At 42.5% G+C, this 21025-nt stretch overlaps 1 protein-coding gene across 1 annotated transcript in view; it reads right to left on the bottom strand.

Annotated features, from left to right (window-relative positions):
• Positions 1 to 2335: 2335 nt before the first annotated feature.
• LNPK (lunapark, ER junction formation factor) overlaps positions 2336 to 21025 on the bottom strand; it is a 67843-nt gene continuing 49153 nt past the window's right edge. The window contains exons 10-13 of the mRNA XM_073646890.1: positions 17322 to 17427; positions 8707 to 8777; positions 5118 to 5282; positions 2336 to 3580 (exon numbers count right to left, since the gene is read on the bottom strand). Coding sequence (XP_073502991.1) covers positions 3408 to 3580; positions 5118 to 5282; positions 8707 to 8777; positions 17322 to 17427 — 515 coding nt within the window. The 3' untranslated portion in view covers positions 2336 to 3407. The remainder of the gene's footprint in view (positions 3581 to 5117; positions 5283 to 8706; positions 8778 to 17321; positions 17428 to 21025) is intronic.

Raw genomic sequence — 21025 nt, 5'->3', positions numbered from 1 at the left:
AATAAAAACTCAGAAAATAGTGGCTTAACATGCATCTATCAAACTGTTTAGGTGAAATCTGTAATAGTTTAATATCTTTAGGTAGGTTTGTTTTTTTAAGTGATTGGGACATTTTGCATAATTTTCATTTTGCAGTGAAGGAGTCTGAAGGATCGTCTGCATCAGAATAAAAGCGCAGTAAAGGCACTGACCAATCATATTGCACAAAAGTATAAGCTGTCAAGTGATCGGCAAATAAATTGTTAAATCCAGTAATCCAAAAAAGTGGTGGAAGTAAAGTAGAAAGTAAAATATTAAAATAAAAAATACATTTCAGCAGTGTAGCAATTCAGTCCAAAATATCATATGGTTCTTGGAAAACTAACTGCATTTTGGTGACTTACATTTTTAGGCATAGTTTGCTTAGTTTATTAAAAAAAAAAAAGAAAAAAAAAAAAGCACAAAAACATGCACTACACAGACAATCAAAAACTCCTATACTATATGTGCCCTAAAATGCAACAAATGGAACTGGTCATCATGTAAAACAAGTCCTCATACAGACTATAAAAAAAAAAGTTATGGTCTAACGTTACACAAAAACAAAATTATGTTGTTTAAAAAAAAAAAAAATTTAATTGTGAAAAGTTGTAAAAACACTATATAGAAATTTGGTATTTCCATAACTCACAGAATGAAGTCATTATTTATACCACATAATGACCATGGACTATCTTGGAGAAGCTGACAAGACAGGGATTTAATACTACAATAGTCATCAGAGCTGAAACTTGTGAGGGAGAGAGGGGAGAGGGGCTGGAACCCAACATTTAAAGCCACAACTTGCCGCTCTGGAGGTTGCGCCAGGGATAGTACAACTGTCTGGTAACACAACCTGACAACCAAGGCATATGGATTCCCATCCTCACCACCAAGGGAGTGGAAGGCAAAGTTCAGCCTAGGACTGGCCACAGAAAAATAATGGGAGAAAGCTAACAAGGTACAGCAAAGGGGATCAGCCCCTTGCCAAGCACCATGGACCCCCAGAAAAGGCACCGTTGTTTCAAATAGTAGGAGCTGTAAAAGAGGAACACAAAGCTGTGAGGAGGATTGTGTCTGTAAAACTTACCTAAAGGCCCCCTTCTCTTCATAGGTCCCCCAATGAGATACACAAGAAAAAGAAATATCTATATATATGTGTTTTAATATAAAATGCTGGAACAAATTGCAAATGCGACGCTTTATATTACGTGCACAGATTTTCAAACATTTTTGTTCTCAAGGAACAGGAGATCGTCAGTTTTCTGAATTCAGTTTTAAAAGGAAAACTAATTATCGGAGCTCCGCAAATGCACAGAAAGGAATTGAATGATTTTAGAGAGCAGATAAATTGCCTACAGATACAGAGAAGGGAGCAGCAGATCTGTTACCATCACCTCTCCCTATGTGCCAGACCACACGTGCATATTTATGGAGACTGGAGCAGACAGCTGTCTTCTGAGCCTTAGCATTATTGAGCCATGTCAGTGTTGGGGTTGTTTCTTAATTACGGTAATATGGACGTTTCTTATAAGAAATATGACTAAAATGCAAGCCATTTTGTTGGGGATATAAAATATGCATACCTGGATTTTCTAAGGATTTTCCAAGAAAGGATCCAGCATCGGACTTTGTGAACTTCAAATAAAATCCATAGCAGGCAAAATGCGCGTTACCATTGACTAATTTTGGACACAGTTTGCGTCCTTAGTTGTAGTGGCCACGACTATCTGCTATGGATTTTATATGAAATTCTTAGTAAAGCTAGATTATTTTATTGATCCCGATACTGGATCCTGTCTTGGAAAAAAATGGATATCAAATTATGCATACACTAATCCATGCACGGGACATCCAGGAGCTCGCTCGCCATTTTTCTTTTTAAATAGTATATTTTGTAAGCCTTTGTTTTGGGGTTGTCTGGCACTACTCACCTTGGCATGGGGTGGTGAGCAGCACTTTTGTCATTGAATTTTAGGTACAATAAACTGGTATAGTGCACTTGTCCTATTAGAATTGGATGCATGCATGATACCTGCTGAACATGTACACGTCCTGGCACCTACGTCCCTTTGGGAATAGGAGGAAAAGATATTGCATTAGCACAGATTCCAGGAAACATGTATCATGCACATGTCCTATTCTAATAGTTCTATCAGCCAGGTGCCAACACATCATAAGCGCTGTACACCTCCCGATGTAGAGGCGAGGGGCCACGGACAACCCCTTTAAGACCAACCACTATACAAAATAGATTTCGGTAATGGGCATTTGAGCTTTTTTTTTTTTTTTTTTTTAATGAACAGATAAACCACGGTACATTAAATCAGACTTTATTTGCATATAACAAAAACATAAAAAACACACAAAAGGCACATTTACTGACGTGTGTACCAGTATATTACATATATAAATATAGCTTAGCATTCAAGTACAATACAAGCTCTTCCTATGTTAGTTAAAGAGTAACTAAACCTTTGTAATGTATTTTCAAATTTCAGAGCAGGGTAGGGATTCAATAGAAAGCCTAGGCTTCGTAGCTTTGTGGGCCATGCTTTCTATTGAATCCGTACTCCGGGCAGTGCGCTCTCCGGCAGGAGCCGTGCGTGCTCCATGCTCCTAAGCTGTGCACCTCTCGAAGGAGATGGGGGGTGGGATATCAGGACCTGGACTAACTAATCTGCTTGTAGTTAAAAAGAGCAATGAAATATGAAAATCAACTACAAAAAGTTCAGTTACTCTTTAATGTAAACATGAACCAAACAGCAAACACAGGTAGCAGGACATGTGCAGGAATTGCAGAATGACATGACAATTACCTACAGAAGTAGGAGTCTTTAAATAAAAATACTATTGCGTGCGCTTCTCACTCAAAGGAAAAACTATTTTGTGGAGATGGTTTTGAGGTTTGCAGATGCACTTAAAAGAGTTACAAGCTGTGGTCCATTCACTATCCAGACGCAGCGCACACACACATCACACACTCATCACACGCAGGCAGTCTAATATACAAATACCCTTGGTACAAAATGTGTTCACCCAAACCCTGGTTTTCTTATAGCTATATGTAAAATAAATAAACCTGCAAACTCATTACCTTAAAATACTCAAACCAAGAATAAAATATCAGCTATGAATGTCTTATCGATGCTTGTTACTGGGCCAATGACACATCCAGACAAATTCTAGCATGAAAAAAAAAAAAAAGAAGATTAAATATCAAGTATACATCCCCTAAGTGCTATACAGTTCTAGAGGACCACTAGATATGGCACGTTGTTGTGGCTGTGAGGCAGATCTAGCTAGTTGTCAGTGGAAGTGAAATTTCACAAGAAAACTTGTGAGGCCTAAGCTGCCATAAACTAAAAGGACGTATATAATAAGCACATTCACTCTGTCTCCATCAAGGACTCTTCACCCTCATTAACATTAGTGGGTGGCACAACTTCTTCAGGCACAGCTTGATGCCCCTCTTTCAAAGTTTCATCAGATGACTCAGTGGATCTTTCTTCCTCAACAACAATGTCTGCAGCATCTGGAGTTTCTTCCACCTCTGATGGATCTACAGAAAGGGAGGGAAAAGAAGAAAAAATTATAATATAATAATATACATCTATCTCCCGAAACTTTTTTGTTTTGAAAGCTAGAAAAGTGTGCTCTACATAATAAAAACTAACTCAAATTGCTCATGTCTATTTACTTTTAGCCTTTTTACACAATAAACAAAGTTGTCATAATTAATAAATTAGTAAATGGCATTACGGAAAACAAAAATAACATTTAGAAGATTACAGAGAAGTTTGCCAATTCAAAAAATGAATTGCATAGGGCAGATCGCATGGAAATCTCGATGTAAGCTTCTCCTCTGGCCTACTGAAGTAGGCACATGCAGGGCACCACCCCCCATCCCCAATCCTGGCACGCATGGCACCCCCCCATCCCCAATCCTGGCACGCATGGCACCCCCCCCCCCATCCCCAATCCTGGCACGCATGGCACCCCCTCCATCCCCAATCCTGGCACGCATGGCACCCCCTCATCCCCAATCCTGGCACGCATGGCACCCCCTCATCCCCAATCCTGGCACGCATTGGCACCCCTCATCCCCAATCCTGGCACGCATTGGCACCCCTCATCCCCAATCCTTACATAGTTACATAGTTTATAAGGCCGAAAAAAGACAAGCGTCCATCCAGTTTAGCCTATTTCTTGTGCACTGCAGCTATTCCGCAGCGCTGATCCAGGGGAAGGCAAAAAAAAAACATGCTGTATAGGCCAATTTACATCATTGAAGAAAAATTCACTTCCCGACACCAATCTGGCAGTCAGATTAAATCACTGGATTAATTAACTATCACTAAGCATAAGATGTAATTTTATTGTTCTCAAGAAAGGCGTCCAGGCCTCTCTTGAACTCATTAAGTGAGTTGGACATCACCACTTCCTCTCCCAGAGAGTTCCAGAGTCTCACGGCTCTGACCGTAAAGAATCCCCTTCTATGCTGGTGCAGGAACCTCCTTTCCTCCAGACGCATAGTGTGCCCCCTCGTCTTTGTCACCATCCTTGGTATAAACAGGTCACGGGAGAGATCTCTGTACTGCCCCCTGATGTATTTATACATGTTTATGAGGTCTCCCCTAAGCCTTCTCTTTTCCAACGTAAATAGGCCTAATTTTGACAACCTCTCTGGGTATTCTAGTCCCTCCATTCCCTTTATTACCTTAGTCGCCCTCCTTTGTACCCTCTCTAGCTCCAATATGTCTTTCCTGAGCACCGGAGCCCAGAACTGTGCACAATATTCTAAGTGCGGCCTTACCAGCTCTTTATACAGAGGAAGAACAATGTTCTCATCATATGCCCCTATTCCTCTTCTGATGCATGCCATGACTCTATTTGCCTTCGCAGCTGCTGCCTGGCACGCATGGTACCAATCATCCCCAATCCTGGTATGCATGGCACCCCCCTCATCCCCAATCCTGGTATGCATGGCACCCCTCATCACCAATCCTGGTATGCATGGCACCCCTCATCACCAATCCTGGTATGCATGGCTCATCCCTTGCTTCTGTAATATTTAAGGAGACCGGTAAAATGAATACCGGAAGAAGTCTGGTTTTCCAGTTCTTCAGTGGCAGCCTGTAAAATACTGGTGGAACTCGAGTCTGATCTTGGCATCCTCTCAGGGATTAATTCTTGAAGTCGTGGAGCTTGTGGACGGGTTTTCCTTGCGGGATTTAGGAAATAACAGTATGCACATCTGAATGCTAAAAGGAAAAAAATATAAAGTATTTAAAAAAAAAAAAAATGTCCAAACATTCTGAAAACAAGATAACAGTACTCTCCATGTAATATTGGATATAAAGTTCTCTAAAATATTAAGGCATTCAAACGCTGTAAGAAAAATATTAAAAGGTGTTTGCTAGTCCAAACTGAAAAAAAAAGTAGTTAATAAAAGTCAGAGGAAAATCTAAAACTATCTTTTTATAATACATTAAAGGATGACCATGTTCAAGAAAGGAGAGTGCGCTGCTGGATTAGAAGAGAGCGAAGAGCAAAATTAGCAAAACTTTACCATGAAGAAACAGAAAAAATACAAGACTTCAAACAATTCAAATTTTGTTCATGGCCATCACGACTGACATAGCCTTCGTATTGCATACAATGAATTTTGTAGGCAGCCCAACTCTATATTGACAAGAAAACAATGCTTTGTCTCTGCAACTTCAAGGAGAAGTAGTAAGTGTGTACTGCATGGCATTTGTGGCTCATTTCTTACTTTTTCTGTACACCAACACAACAGGTAGGATTGAAATTTACAAAGTGCCCTAACAAGTAGTAGCCCAGGTGGGACACCCATCTCTTCTGCTCCCACTGGCTTATCTGCTCCACTCGCTCTTCTCTCAGTGTTTGAGATAGTAGAGGGGTTATAGGCTGTGTGCCCACGATGCGATTTTAATGCGTTTTTGCAGCTGCGGAAACGCATTAAAACCGCATGGTAGAAGGGCAGCAATGTTCCCCAATGATGATCCGCATGTGCTGTGCACATGCTGTGGAAATTTCCGCTGCGGATTATCATTGCGGAAAAAAATGCAGTACTACCAATTATTTTGCGGAAATGCTGCGTTTTCGCCGCCATTGACTTGCATTAGAACGCGCCAATTCCGCAAGACTGCATCTGTACTTGCGTAATTGGTGCATTCTAATGTGCGGATGGTACCCAGGTGTAGAGGAGAGGAGAATCTCATCCACACCCAGGTACCATTAAAAAATCTGTAAAAAAAAGAATAAAATAAAAAATAAATGTATATTTACCTTCCGGCGGTCCGCGCTGAGCTCCTCCTTGCTTCCCGGCACTTTGCAGTGGATTGAAGGACCTGCGCTGACGTCAGAGTCATGTGACGGGTCACGCGAAGCTGACGTCGGCAGGTCTTTCAATCCACCGCTGCCGGCACCAAGCGAAGCAAGCCAGCGCGGGCCATCGGAGGGCAAGTATATACTTATTTTTTTATTTTTAACCACTCTCTCGGGTCACACTATATAAATCCATGCAGTTTGCATGGATTTATATAGTGTGACCTAGTTGTCACAAGCAGTTTCCAAGTGATGCTAATCGCTTGGAAAGCGCTTGTCAATCCGCATGCGGAGATGTCAGTGAATAACGCTCCATTTCCGCATGTCCCTGGCAGGAAAAAGCATGTACAATCCGCATGCGTTTTTTCTGCCAGGGAGATGCAGAAACGCTCAGGAAAAAATCCTGAGCATTTCTGCATCGTGGGCACATAGCCATACACAGCTCTGCAGTTATATATTGTTGCTATTAGTTTTCTGTGGTGTGAATGAGGTGCGGTAAGGGTGTGACTGTAAGGTAAGGCAGTGGGACCAGTAGGTTAGTATTAGTTTCTGGTATATACGTTGTGTGTTACATTATATTTAGGTTTAATGTTTTGTGTTTATAGAGGTTTTATTGTACATAGGACATCGTGTTTTAAGTGTATATAGGACAGTGTGAACGTTGTGTGGGTTTGTATATAGTAGTATGAATGACGCTGGGTCGGTGGTTTTATAGGTTTTTATATTTATTTATTTTTATAAAAACAAAAAAAAGTATATGTATATATTCCTGTGGTGATGGTTATTTTGTTTCTTTAATTTTCAAATTTTGTTTTTTTTCTCAGTAGGTCGAATTTTCTCCCCTTTCTGGTGGATTTATTTCGCTTCTATTTTATGTGATTTGTGTCGGGTTTTTGTCGTCTTGTTCTGTTCTGGAGTTTTGTGCTTATGTTTTGTGTCCTGTAACGCATTAGTGTTGTGCCATGTAGTGTATTCTTCTATAAATAAAAAAGACCTACACAGATCTGCAGTAGAGAGGGTAAAGAAAACCGGCTATAGACAAGGAGAAAAGCATATGGAGAGGACATAAGTGCAGTACAAGATCTGCGTGGCTACATGAAAGAAAAAGCAGCACACAGACCTCACATCCAGCCTATATTACAGGTAGAGAAACTCCCATAAGAGAAAAACCTAACATGCTCCCCCACCCGAGATCTCAAGCAGGAGCCGTCCTGCCGGAGAGCATGTAGTAAGGTCCTGATAACATTGGGAGACGCCTATCCTCAATCTGCGCATGGGTCGCCCTTGGGAATGATGGCGCCTTGGCGAGATCTCAGGTGAGGGAGCAGGTCATAGAGAAGAGTGACCAGTCATTCACACACAGGAGGATGGCGGTGGCAGGGGAAAGAGGGAGAGAGGTTGGAGGGCTGTAGGTGCAGGCCAAGCTCCTACATTTTCAAACTCCTTTGGGTAAACATTCGCCAAAGGATTCTTAAAAAATGGAGGCATGAACTTTTAATACAAAAAGGTATGAATGTCAAACATTTTAGACGCTTTACATAGATGTTAGTTTCAGATCTAAATCCCTGCTGACCGAATCCCTTTAAGCTAAACTACATGCACAGAGACATTAGCTATATACGTGGCAGGAATGCGTAGCAAAGAAAATTCCATGCACATATGAAGGAAAAGTTGTCAGGGTGGGAAGGCCTGCAGCGTGGACATAAATTACATTTAGACGTCCTCAAGACCAGTTTTTGTGAACAGACCTATAACATAAAACACACTTCTAATACAAGAGCACGACTCTATTTCAGTCTTCTGGGAGTAGCCACAAAAGATAAAACTTGAGAATATGGACTTGACTTGGCAGCCTTTCTCAGCTTACCACACGAACTGCTTTCCGCAAGTCTGCTGTAAAGTGATCGGCACGGAGCATCCTAATTTAGGGACACAAAAACTCTGCGGTTTGCAGAAAGGACAGCAAGCTAAATCAAAAGGGTTTCCTTCCTTGCAAAAAATCAAGTTCTTTAATAGCAATCCTACTTATTTCTTGCTTTCAACTGCAGAAACAATTGCACAGTTTAAACAGATTAATTGCGTGAAAGGGGAAAACGGTTAGAAAGCTGGACTGTAAATGAAATCCAGCACCCGTCTAATCAGGTGCCAGCTTTCATTAATGCGCTCCCAAAAACGGTGCTCGTTTTCTTTGTACGCAGTAACTATCCAATGCCGATAACAAAAATGTTGCATGTTCGTAAACAAAGGGAGCTGAATTTATAAAAGGTCTGCACCGACACTGCCATTACATAAGGCAGACTGGCTATAGTGACACAAGGCAACATAAGGGATACTTACCAACATACTCAAATTCTTCCTTCAGGGCCATACCATTGTGAGAAAAACACTGCTGGCAAATCAAAGCGTATCTGTTGAAAGAAAACATGGATGTCAAAGTTTAGATCAAGGTATCAAACGGTGGAGCAATATGTAGCCAGTTTTAGGACGGCTTAAAAGAGGACATTCCAAAATCAACATTTATCGCCGACCTTTGAGACAAGTGATAAATATATGAACGCTGCGGGTCTGGAAGCTGTAAGACACATTGATCACAAGAACATGTCTCCTGTTCGAACGGGGGGTTAGTGAACATGTGTGGCCACTGCTCTATTCACAGTCTATAGGTGCAGTGGCCGTACATTATCACTCCTGCTCCATTCACACAGGGGAGTTTGGAAGCATGGGTTCTGTGCTGGGAGTCCATTTGCCGACACCCTCACTGGTCCAATCATACACTTACTCTCTATCCTGTGAACAGGTGATAAATGTTGTTTTTCATAGCAAAAAGATTCCCAGTTCCCTCAGGTGTCAAAATTACACAGCCTATTATACTCTATAGAAAAAAAAAATAGAATTAGACTTACCGGTAATTCGGTTTCTAATAACCCACCACGACAGCACCAAAGGAGGATGTCACCCCACTCTAATAGGGACAGGAAACACAAAGAGGTTAAATAGCCCCTCCCTCCTGTGTTTTTATAAAGGACCACACAAGTATGGATGCTTCAAATTATATTTATTCGAATTAAATGATTGGCTAACCAAGCCTGGGAGGGAATTACCAGTGCTGTCGTGGTGGGTTATTAGAAACTGAATTACCGGTAAGTCTAATTCTATTTTCTCCAATAACCCCCCACGACAGCACCAAAGGAGGAGTACCAAAGACTCATGTTTAGGGAGGGACAATGGCCTGAAGCACTTTCCGCCCAAAGGCCAAGTCTTTAATGGACATTAAATTAAGTTTGTAATGCTTGGTGAAGGTATGGACCGAGGACCATGTAGCTGCTCTACATATCTGCTCGAGGGAAGCGCTAGCCTTTTCTGCCCAGGAGACGGACATGGCTCTAGTAGAGTGTGCTTTCAGTTTCTCTGGTGGTGAGAGATTCTGGATCTGATATGATTCCACAATTGCTTTCTTGATCCAAGTAGCAATGGTAACCTTTGAGACCTTCTTCCCTCTGTTCTGACCAGATGGCTGAATAAAGAGGTTCTGATCCTTCCTCCAGGTCTCTGTATTTTGGAGGTAGTGAAGAACAACCTGCCTTACGTCCAAAGTATGGAATTCTTCCCTTTTATTTTTTGGGTTTTGACAGAAGGAAGGCAGAATTATCTCCTGAGACCTATGAAAGTCAGACTACCTTTGGCAAGAAAGATGGGTCCAGTTGTAGAATAATCCTATCATCCAGGATTCTCAGATATGGGTCATTCACCGAGAAGGCCTGGATTTCTCCCACTCTCCTGGCAGTGGTAAATCGCTACTAGAAATGTTTTTTCTCCAGGCTAATTTATCCAGCTCTATTGAGGCCAAAGGTTCAAACGGTGGTAGTGTCAGACCTTTAAGGACGATATTAAGATCCCAGGAGGGAACGTGGTTGATCATTCTGGGACACAGACGAGTAGCTGCTGTCATGAACCATTTTACCCATCGGTGTTCGGCTAGGCTCTGGTCAAAGTAGATAATTAGCGCCGCGATCTGAACCTTGAGGGTGCTGGGTCTAAGGCCTTTTTCCAGCCCCTCATGTAGAAAATCCAAGAGCTGGGTCATGTCAGGATGCCGAAGATCTGGTACATTTGGTTTATACCATGTTAGGAAGGTCTTCCATATCTTGCTGTATATGGAGTTTGTGATTTGTTTTCTACTTTTTTGTAGGGTATGAATTACTCGGTCTGAGAGTCCTTTTGCCTTCAGGATTGTGAACTCAGAAGCCAGGCCGCTAGATGGATGTTCTCTGGATGTGGATGGAGTATTGGACCCTGATGGAGAAGGTTTTTGATTGCTGGCAAAATGAGGTGTCCTTCTATGCTTAAACTGTTCGGTGCACAGAACCAGCTCCTTTTGGGCCAAAGTGGGGCTATCAAAATTATTTTGACCTCCTCGGTCCTTACTTTCTGTAAGGTCCTGGGTAGCAATGGAATTGGGGGAAAAGCGTAAGCCAGATGGAAATGCCACGGGTGAGCGAATGCATCTATCCCCAGGCATACGTAGTCTGGATCTAGGGAGAAGTATCTTTCTGCCTTGGTGTTCTGGCGTCTTGCAAAGAGGTCCACCTCCGAACGACCCCATTGTCTGGTCAGCATGTGGAAAATGTCTGAGTCCAGCTCCCATCCCCCCGGATGGATATTCCTTCTGCTCAGAAAATCGGCCTGGATATTGTCTGAGCCTTTTATGTGCAGACCTGATAAGGAACGAAGATGACTTTCCGCCCAGAAGAATATTCTTGCCGAGATACTTTTTAGATTCTCGTATCTTGTACTCCCTTGACGGGACAGGTGAGCTACGGTAGTCATGTTGTCTGAATAGACTTTTACGTGTTTGCCCGTAATGATTGTAGCCGACATTTTGAGTGCCTCCTCCACTGCCCTTAACTCGCGGAAGTTGGAGGATCTCCTGCTGGTCTCTTCTGTCCAGACCCCTTGGAAAGGGGTTTGAGCAACGACCGCTCCCCAGTCCGTCTTGCTGGCGTCTACCGTGACTGTTATCAGAGGGAACTGAGACCATGGAACCCCTGTTCCTAGGTTTCTTCGGCTGAGCCACCATGACAGGGATGTTTTCACATAATGAGGGATCATGATCTTCCTGTTTAGGGAGTCTGGGGATCCGTCCCACTGTGCAAGAATATGGGTTTGCAATACCCTGGTGTGGGCCCAAGCCCGGGCTACAGATTGGATGCAGGCTGTCATGGAGCCGAGGGTTGACATGGCAAAGCTTAGGGACACCCTGTTCAGGGTCTTCAGTTTCAATATCTTGGATCTCAAAAGTATCTGTCTGTCCTTTGGTAGGAAGGAGGTTTGTCTGGCGGAGTCTAGTAGAACACCCAAGAACGTTTTTTCTGTGGCAGGGATCAGGTCTGACTTTTGATGATTTATCAACCACCCTAGGGTGGTCAGGATTTGGATTGTTCTCTGCAGATCTTCCTGGAGTGCTTCCACCGAGGGACCTACTAGTAAGAACTCGTCGAGGTAGGTAATGATGCAGATTTTTTCTTTTCTGATTGAAGCCACTACCTCTGACATAATTTTGGTAAATATTCTCGGTGCTGAGGATATACCGAACGGCAATACGTTGAATTGAAAATGTAACGTCTGATCCTCTTGAACCACCGCAAACCTTAGAAATTTCCGGTATGTTGGATGTATAGGGACGTGATAGTATGCGTCCTGTAAGTCGATGGTTGCCATCACATATCCTTGTCCTATCAAGGGAACTGCTGATCTGATGGACTCCATTTTGAATCTTCTGTAGATGATGTATTGGTTTAGGGGTTTCAGATTTATTATTATTCTGTAGGTGCCGTTTGGTTTCCTTATCATAAACAGGCGTGAAGTGGCCTGTGTGTCTTTCTGGTTTTGGGACCGGTGAAATAGCCCCCAAGGATAGTAGGTTTTTTAGGCCGGACATCAGTGCGGTTTTTAATCTCGGGGAGGTTAGACGAGTTATCCTTACTTTTCTTGGAGGATACGATGAGAATTCGATCTTTACTCCTTCTTGAATTACCTTCAAGACCAATTGACTGGAGCAGATCTTTTGCCATTGGGGAAGGTATTTCATGATTCGTCCCCCCACTACTCTGGCATCACCGCTTCTGTTGTCGCTGTCCTTTTGGGAAAAAAATATTCCTATCTTTCCCTCCTTTGGGGTAGCTCCATCGACCGGACTTGCCTTTCCCCTTGTACTGGGGATTCTGTTCCCGAAGGGGGCGAAAGGGGGTCTTCTTGTAGGGTCTGGGTTCAGGCAGGGATTTCTTTTTATCAGCCGCCTTCTCCAGGAGGTCGTCAAGGGCCTGGCCAAACATACAGTTATATGAAAAAGTTTGGGCACCCCTATTAATCTTAAGCTTAATGTTTTCTTAAAATTGGTGTTTTTGCAACAGCTATTTCAGTTTGATATATGTAATAACTGTTGGACACAGTAATGTTTCTGCCTTGAAATGAGGTTTATTGTACTAACACAAAATGTGCAATCTGCATTCAAACAAAATTTGACAGGTGCATAAGTATGGGCACCTCACCAGAAAAGTGACATTAATATTTAGTAAATCCTCCTTTTGCAAAAATAACAGCCTCTAGTCGCTTCCTGTAGCTTTTAATGAGTTCCTGGATCCTGGATGAAGGTATTTTTGACCATTGCTCTTTACAAAACAATTCCAGTTCAGTTAAGTTTGATGGTCGCCGAGCATGGACAGCCCTCTTCAAATGATCCCACAGATGTTCAATGATATTCAGGTCTGGGGACTGGGATGGCCATTCCAGAACATTGTAATTGTTCCTCTGCATGAATGCCTGAGTAGATTTGGAGCGGTGTTTTGGATCATTGTCTTGCTGAAAGATCCATCCCCTGCGTAACTTCAACTTTGTCACTGATTCTTGAACATTATTGTCAAGAATCTGCTGATACTGAGTGGAATCCATGCGTCCCTCAACTTTAACAAGATTCCCGGTGCCGGCATTGGCCACACCGCCCCAAAGCATGATGGAACCTCCACCAAATTTTACTGTGGGTAGCAAGTGTTTTTCTTGGAATGCTGTGTTTTTTTGCCGCCATGCATAACGCCTTTTTGTATGACCAAACAACTCAATCTTGGTTTCATCAGTCCACAGGACCTTCTTCCAAAAAGAAATTGGCTTCTCCAAATGTGCTTTTGCATACCTCAGTCGACTCGGTTTGTGGCGTGCTTGCAGAAACGGCTTCTTTCGCATCACTCTCCCATACAGCTTCTCCTTGTGCAAAGTGTATAGTTGATCGATGCACAGTGACACCATCTGCAGCAAGTTGATGCTGCAGCTCTCTGGAGGTGGTCTGAGGATTGTTCTTGACTTCCCCTGAACAACTATGTTGAATAATCTTTGTTTTCAGATCATTTGACAGTTGTTTTGAGGAGCCCATGATGCCACTCTACAGAGGAGATTCAAACAGGAGAACAACTTGCAAGTGGCCACTTTAAGTAGCTTTTCTCATGATTGCATACACCTGGCTATGAAGTTCAAAGCTCAATGAGGTTACAAAACCAAAAAAAGTGCTTTAGTAAGTCAGTAAAAAGTAGGTAGGAGTATTTAAAACAAGAAAATGATAAGGGTGCCCATACTTATGCACCTGTCAAATTTTGTTTGAATGCAGATTGCACATTTTCTGTTAGTACAATAAACCTCATTTCAAGGCAGAAACATTACTGTGCCCAACAGTTATTACATATATCAAACTGAAATAGCTGTTGCAAAAACACCAATTTTAAGAAAACATTAAGCTTAAGATTAATAGGGGTGCCCAAACTTTTTCATATAACTGTATATTCCCCCCTGAAGGGAATGGAACAAAGTTTTATTCTTAGAGGCCACGTCACCGTTCCACGATTTCAGCCATAGTGCTCGCCTTGTGGAGCTTGATAGGACTGCGGCCCTGGCGGTTACCCTCACAGATTCCGCTGAAGCATCCGCCAAAAAGTCAGTGGCCTTCTGCAGTAAAGGTAGGGAAGCTTGTATCTCCTCTCTGGATGTGCCCATAGCCAGATGCTCTTCAAGCTGGTTGAGCCATCTTGACATGGACAGTGCAACACACGTGGAGACTACATTTGTGTTCAGAAGGACTGCTGATGTTTCCCAGGATTTTCTGAGAAGGCTGTCCATCTTGCGGTCCAGAGGATCCTTTAGTTGCGACGAGTCCTCGAATGGCAATACTGTCTTTTTAGCGACTCTAGCCACCTGAATATCGACCTTCGGTATCTCGGTCCAACATTTTGAGGTTTCTTCATCTACCGGAAACCTGTCTTTCAATTCTGCTGGTTTATTCAGTCGTCTTTCAGGATTTTCCCATTCGTCCAGGATTAGGTCCTGAATGTTTTTATGTATCGGGAACACCATATTTTTCTTTGAGCGGAGACCAACGAACAGCTCTTCCTGGACTGATCTAGTTGGCTTCTCTTCTTCCACTTCCATCGTTCTTCTTATTGCTGAGAGGAGGTCTTCCATAAATTCCATTGAAAAATAATATTTCTTATTTTCCAGACCTTCCTCTGCTGGGCTGAGTTCACCTTCCTCTATAAGGTCTTCTGGAAGGGATACTTCGTCCTGAGAGTCAGAGTCTCTTTTTTCTTCCAGGGAAATCTTCCTCTTTTTAGCCTTTGGAGGCGAATCAGAAGTGGATTAGGAAAAGAAGGCCAATGAAGACTGAACCTCCTGACGGACTATCCCTATAATTTCGTCTATGAGGGACGGCTGCTCTTCCCTAATAATCTTCTCCGTGCATTTCTGGCATAAATATCTTTTGCTTCAAGATGATAATTTTTTTGAACATATAGCACATTTGCGACTAGATTTATTTCCTGGTGCAGGATTCCTTGTCCCCCTAAAAAAAGAGGGAGAAGGGTAATTAATGTGTCAATTCTAATCTGCACCTAGGAAAGGACCCCCAGTGCCAGATTTACTGGGACTGGAATTGCACTGGGCTCCGCAGACATGGAGAAGATAGATTCCTGACCATCCAGTGTAAAAATACAAAACGGATTAGGTCCTACTTTAGATGTCTTCAGTCCAGGGCTCTTATATAGGCGACTGGACTCAGCGGCGCTCTCCCTCTTCGCCTGGGGAGGGGTGTGGCAATGCTCTTCCCCCTTGGTCCAATTGGTGAAGCAGGAACACCTCCGATCACCTGCGGGGTTATTTATTTATTATTTTTTTTATTTATTTTTTTTTTTTTTTACTACTGCTGAGACCTGGAAGTGACCTAAGGGACCCTTTTTCGGAGTCCCACATCACTTTCCAGCCTCTCCCAAGTACTTGCGTTCCAGGGTGGAACGCACACCGGAAGTGACGTTATCGGCGGTCCGCGTCACTTCCGGGATCCATCGCGCGTCTCTCCACTATGGAGACCGCCGGAGGCCGCCTTGAGAGGGGGGAGGAGCGGGGCTGGAGAGCTTGAGGAGGCCTCCAGCCCGACACCCACCAGACCTTACCCACAGGCGCGGATTTGGTGGGGACAGGGGTCCCGAGTCCCGGAGGAGACGGGAGCAGCATAAGGGGAGGAGGAGAAAAAACTGCCCGGTCCCAGCTGCCCGGCTTAAAGGTATACTGGGTGTCTGCCGCCGGCACAGAGCACCCTGGATGACCTCCTCATCCCAATAGGGACAGGGAAAACACTGGAGGGAGGATGAGGGAGGGGCTATTTAACCTCTTTGTGTTTCCTGTCCCTATTAGGGTGGGGTGACATCTTCCTTTGGTGCTGTCGTGGGGGGTTATTGGAGAAAAAGAGGATGAGAAGGAATGAGGAGCACTTCAAGAATGCTGGATTCACAGCCACACAGCTCAGTACTGCTGTATAATATCCTCCAAGCTCCCTGAAGCATATTGCTGCTTTCGAACATGTGCTACACAGAGAAAGAAGAGCAGGAATCCCTTGTTTCTGTGTGCCGTGTTCATAGTAGAGAGTCTCTGGATATAAACAAACTATTTTAGGTGGTTTCTGCAGGAAATCAGCGGCTGATCGGCTGCAGCCTTCACTATTCAGTCTTACAGAAAAAACTCTTCCGCTTGTACAGAATAGTGAAGGCTGCAGCCAATCAGCAGCTACTGACTGGCTGCAGCATTCACCTCACACCGTTTATACCAAGAGAGCAGTGAGGGATAGTGCTGGCCCAGGAGGAAAGTATAGGTTTATTCTTTTTTTCCCCTCTGTGCAGCACTCTGGGTAAATTAAAGGGGATGTCCAGTAGTGATAACCCCCTTTAATAATTAGCCTGCCTGATATTTCATCAGGATCATAGGATATGGCTTATCTAATTTTAATTGAAGACCAATCATGCACTAGAATAGTCAAAATGAGAATTGGGTATACCACACACCCCTCCCCCCCACATTCATATGATCTAATGTAATGAATGGACCGCTCTCCTCATTTTTATGTTCACTACAAGCATCTAGGACATTAGTCTTCCAATCTCTCCATCTCCCCAAAGCATATTTTAAAAGCAATTAAGCTTTACTCAGTTTTAATATCACGATTATATTTCATTCATTCCCCCATTTTAATGATGATCAGATTAATGACCGCTTGACTTGCGCATCTCCAACTTATTTAATGGGTATAGAAAAGCTATTATAAGTATTAATGATCCATGAAATCTAATATGTAATCCTATATAGATCCAGTATATTCTACATTCTGTCAGCTTTGGATTAAGACACAATATGATATTGTGCAGAGACTTCAATTTGGTCTTGAATCTGAGAAAACATTCTACTGAGACTAAAGGAAAACGTGCAAAGTACACAAGTACTGCTGCTGCCAATGAGGGAGATGCGACACATACAGAGGGAAATTGTAAAATCTAAATGAAGCCATTTATATATATGTTATGGGGACCTAATAGCTGCCAGGGAGTAACGGACCAGGGTCCTGAAATTTTCCATGTGTGTCAAGTTACCTGTTCTGAGGACCGTCACCAACCAAGTACTCAATGACTCTATCCACAGCACCCCTCTCTCGTGGAAGAATTGGTCTTGCGAGTGGAGGTCCTGGTGGATGGATAGCTTTGAAAAGAAGCGTTGCCGAGGAGAATGGAAGGACAAAAAAAAAATAATTAAAATTAAAATGATGCTAGCTAGCATGTTTAATACATATATATCCATCTGAGAAATTGGCAGTGGTCAGATATTCCCTATATACTATACTATCAGATTTTATGCAGGTCTTATACAGTTATATGAAAAAGTTTGGGCACCCCTATTAATCTTAAGCTTAATGTTTTATAAAAATTGGTGTTTTTGCAACAGCTATTTCAGTTTGATATATGTAATAACTGTTGGACACAGTAATGTTTCTGCCTTGAAATGAGGTTTATTGTACTAACACAAAATGTGCAATCTGCATTCAAACAAAATTTGACAGGTGCATAAGTATGAGGACGTACCCCAGACAGAGGGGCCAGTCACTGACTGTTTGACAGACCCTTTATTCAAGATAATGCAGAAACACAAAACTCGTATAGGGAGAGGTTTAGAAATCCCCTGTGCTCCAAACTAGAATTGTAAAAAGGTCCCGACAGCCAGGTTCTCTTTAACGTTAAATACATATGGAAAATGGCCACAACTTAGGGGAAAATTAGAAAAAAAAAATTGTTAGCTTTTTGCACAAAGTTGTGGCCATACACAGTCAGACCACAGATTCCAGAAAGAGGGACCCCCAACCTGTGTCCTGATCCTACAAACACCCTACTATGGCACCACACTGCCTGCTAAGGATGAGACTTTATTTTTGAATAGTCTTTCTCATTACCCGGTGTAATAAAAAAAATTAAAAAAACTAGAAAATTAACTAGGATCTGGAAGGCAGGAGAACAAATGTACACTTAAATTCTAAAATAACGAAAGCAGCTGATAGTACATGATATAAGAGTCATGAATCATCCTGTATATACGTGTACATATCAGACGTCTGTGCACATTTATACAGTACACAGTGTGCAGGATCAGCCCCGCACAGGATCCTGTATGACAGGTCTGTGGTTGTTCGGCTGAGGCTTCATGTGAGTTACTGCAGCTGCTTGAACTTTCATACAAAATTGGGTCACTCAGAAGCCGATGATCTCACATGGTCAGGGTGACCTGATCTGCATGAAAGATCAAGCTGCTGCAATAATGCGCAAGAAGCCTCAGCAGAACAACCACAGACTTGTCCATACAAAATCCTGCACCAGGTGGCAGGACATCACGTACAGGATAATATGTGACTGGTACAAACAAGATAATGTGTGATAGTTTATTTTATATTACGCCTACAGAACATCAGCTATTATAACATCTGTTCTGCAACTACAGCATATCATAAGAGTCCCTTATTATCCTGTGTACTACATAAATGTGCACAAACATCAAATGGTATATACAGGGAGATTTGTTATTGTAGCAGCTTGAACTTTCATACAGATTGGGTCATGCAGAAGCCGATGAACTAGCATGGTCAGAGCGACCCGATCTGAACGAAAGACCAAGCTGCTGCTATAACGCACAACAAAAGCCTCAGTAGAACGACTGAGGACAAGTCAATACAGAATCCTGCACAGGACTGATTCAGAGATGAACGACGTCCTGTCACTTCAAATCTTCACTTTACACACATTAGAAGTATCCTCTCTGTACCATCCCTAGCAAAAGAACCTGCTACATCATTATTCCTCCACTACAAGTACCTGTCTCTCTGCACCGCTGAGTCCCGTTCCCTGGCCTCCTCCCGCTTCTTTTGGGCAACAATATTAGCCCCACCAAAGAGGACGAACTAATCAAATAAGGATCTGAACAGCTTAACCCCTTCAGGACCCAGCCTATTTTGACCCTAAAGACCTTGGCATTTTTGTCAATTCTGACCAGTGTCCCTTTACGAAGTAAAAACTCTGGAACACTTCAACGGATCCTAGCGATTCTGAGATTGTTTTTTCGTGACATATTGGGCTTCATGTTAGTATTAAATTTAGGTCGATAATATTTGCGTTTATTTGTGAAAAAATCAAAAATATGGGAAAAATTTTGCAATTTTCAAATTTTGAATTTTTATTCTGCTAAACTAGAGAGTGATGTGACACAAAATAGTTAATAAATAACATTTCCCACATGTCTACTTTACATCAGCACAATTTTTGAAAAAAAAAAAATTTTTGGTAGGAAGTTAGAAGGGTTCAAAGTTCATCAGCAAATTTTCTTTTTTCCAGCAAAATTTGCAAAGCCATTTTTTTTAGTGACCACATCACATTTGAAGTCCCTTTGAGGGGTGTACATGACAGAAAACACCCAAAAGTGACACCATTCCAAAAACTGCACCCCTCAAGCTACTCAAAACTACATTCAAGAAGATTATTAACCCTTCAGGTGCATCACAGGAACTAAAGCCACATGGAAGAAAAAAATGAACATTTTTATTTTTCTAACAAAAATTTTCTTTTAGCCTAAATTTTTTAATTTTCACATGGGTAACAGGATAAAATGCATCCTAAAATTTGTTGGTCAATTTCTCCTTAGTACACTGATACCTCATATGTGGTCATAAACCACTGTTTGGGCACACGGCAGGGCTCAGAAGGGAAGGAACGCCATTTTACTTTTTGAATGGAAAATTAGCTCCAAAAGTCAAATTGCGCTCCTTCTCTTCTGAGCCCTGTCATGTGCCCAAACAGTGGTTTACGACCACATATGAGGTATCAGTGTACTCAGGAGAAATTGACCAATACATTTTAGGATGCATTTTATCCTGTTACCCATGTGAAAATTAAAAAATTTAGGCTAAAAGAAAATTTTTGTGAAAAAAAAAGTACTTTTTTGTTTTCACAGATCATTTTGTGAAGCACCTGGGGGTTCCAAGTGCTCACTATGCATCTAGATAGGTGCCTTGGGGGGTCTAGTTTCCAAAGTGGGGTCACTTGTGGGGGAGCTCCACTGTTTAGGCACATTAGGGGCTCTCCAAACGCAACATGGTGTCCGCTAACAATTTGAGCCGATTTTCCATTCAATTTGTTAGCGGACACCATGTCGCGTTTGGAGAGCCGCTGTGTGGCCAAACATTGGAGCTCCCCCACAAGTGACCCCATTTTGGAAACTAGACCCCCCAAGGCACCTATCTAGATGCACAGTGAGCACTTGGAACCCCCAGGTCATTCACAAATTAATCCGTAAAAATAAAAAAGTGTTTTTTTTTCCACTTTTTCATTTTTATGAATCAATTTGTGAAGCACCTGGGGGTTCCAAGTGCTCACTATGCATCTAGATAGGTGCCTTGGGGGGTCTAGTTTCCAAAATGGGGTCACTTGTGGGGGAGCTCCAATGTTTGGGCACACAGCGGCTCTCCAAAAGCAACATGGTGTCCGCTAACAAATTGTCGGCTCAAATTGTTAGAAGACACCATGTTGCGTTTGGAGAGCCGCTGTGTGGCCAAACATTGGAGCTCCCCCACAAGTGACCCCATTTTGGAAACTAGACCCCCCAAGGCACCTATCTAGATGCATAGTGAGCACTTGGAACCCCCAGGTCCTTCACAAATTAATCCGTAAAAATAAAAAAGTGTTTTTTTTTCCACTTTTTCATTTTTATGAATCAATTTGTGAAGCACCTGGGGGTTTCAAGTGCTCACTATGCATCTAGA

This window comes from Phyllobates terribilis, unplaced genomic scaffold (genome assembly GCF_046119375.1).
Source record: "Phyllobates terribilis strain yellow unplaced genomic scaffold, ASM4611937v1 Scaffold_9__5_contigs__length_417890890, whole genome shotgun sequence".
In the NCBI taxonomy this organism is placed as follows: domain Eukaryota; kingdom Metazoa; phylum Chordata; class Amphibia; order Anura; family Dendrobatidae; genus Phyllobates; species Phyllobates terribilis.
Note: the sequence above shows the minus strand (reverse complement) of the source record. Positions and strands in the feature narration are given on the sequence as shown.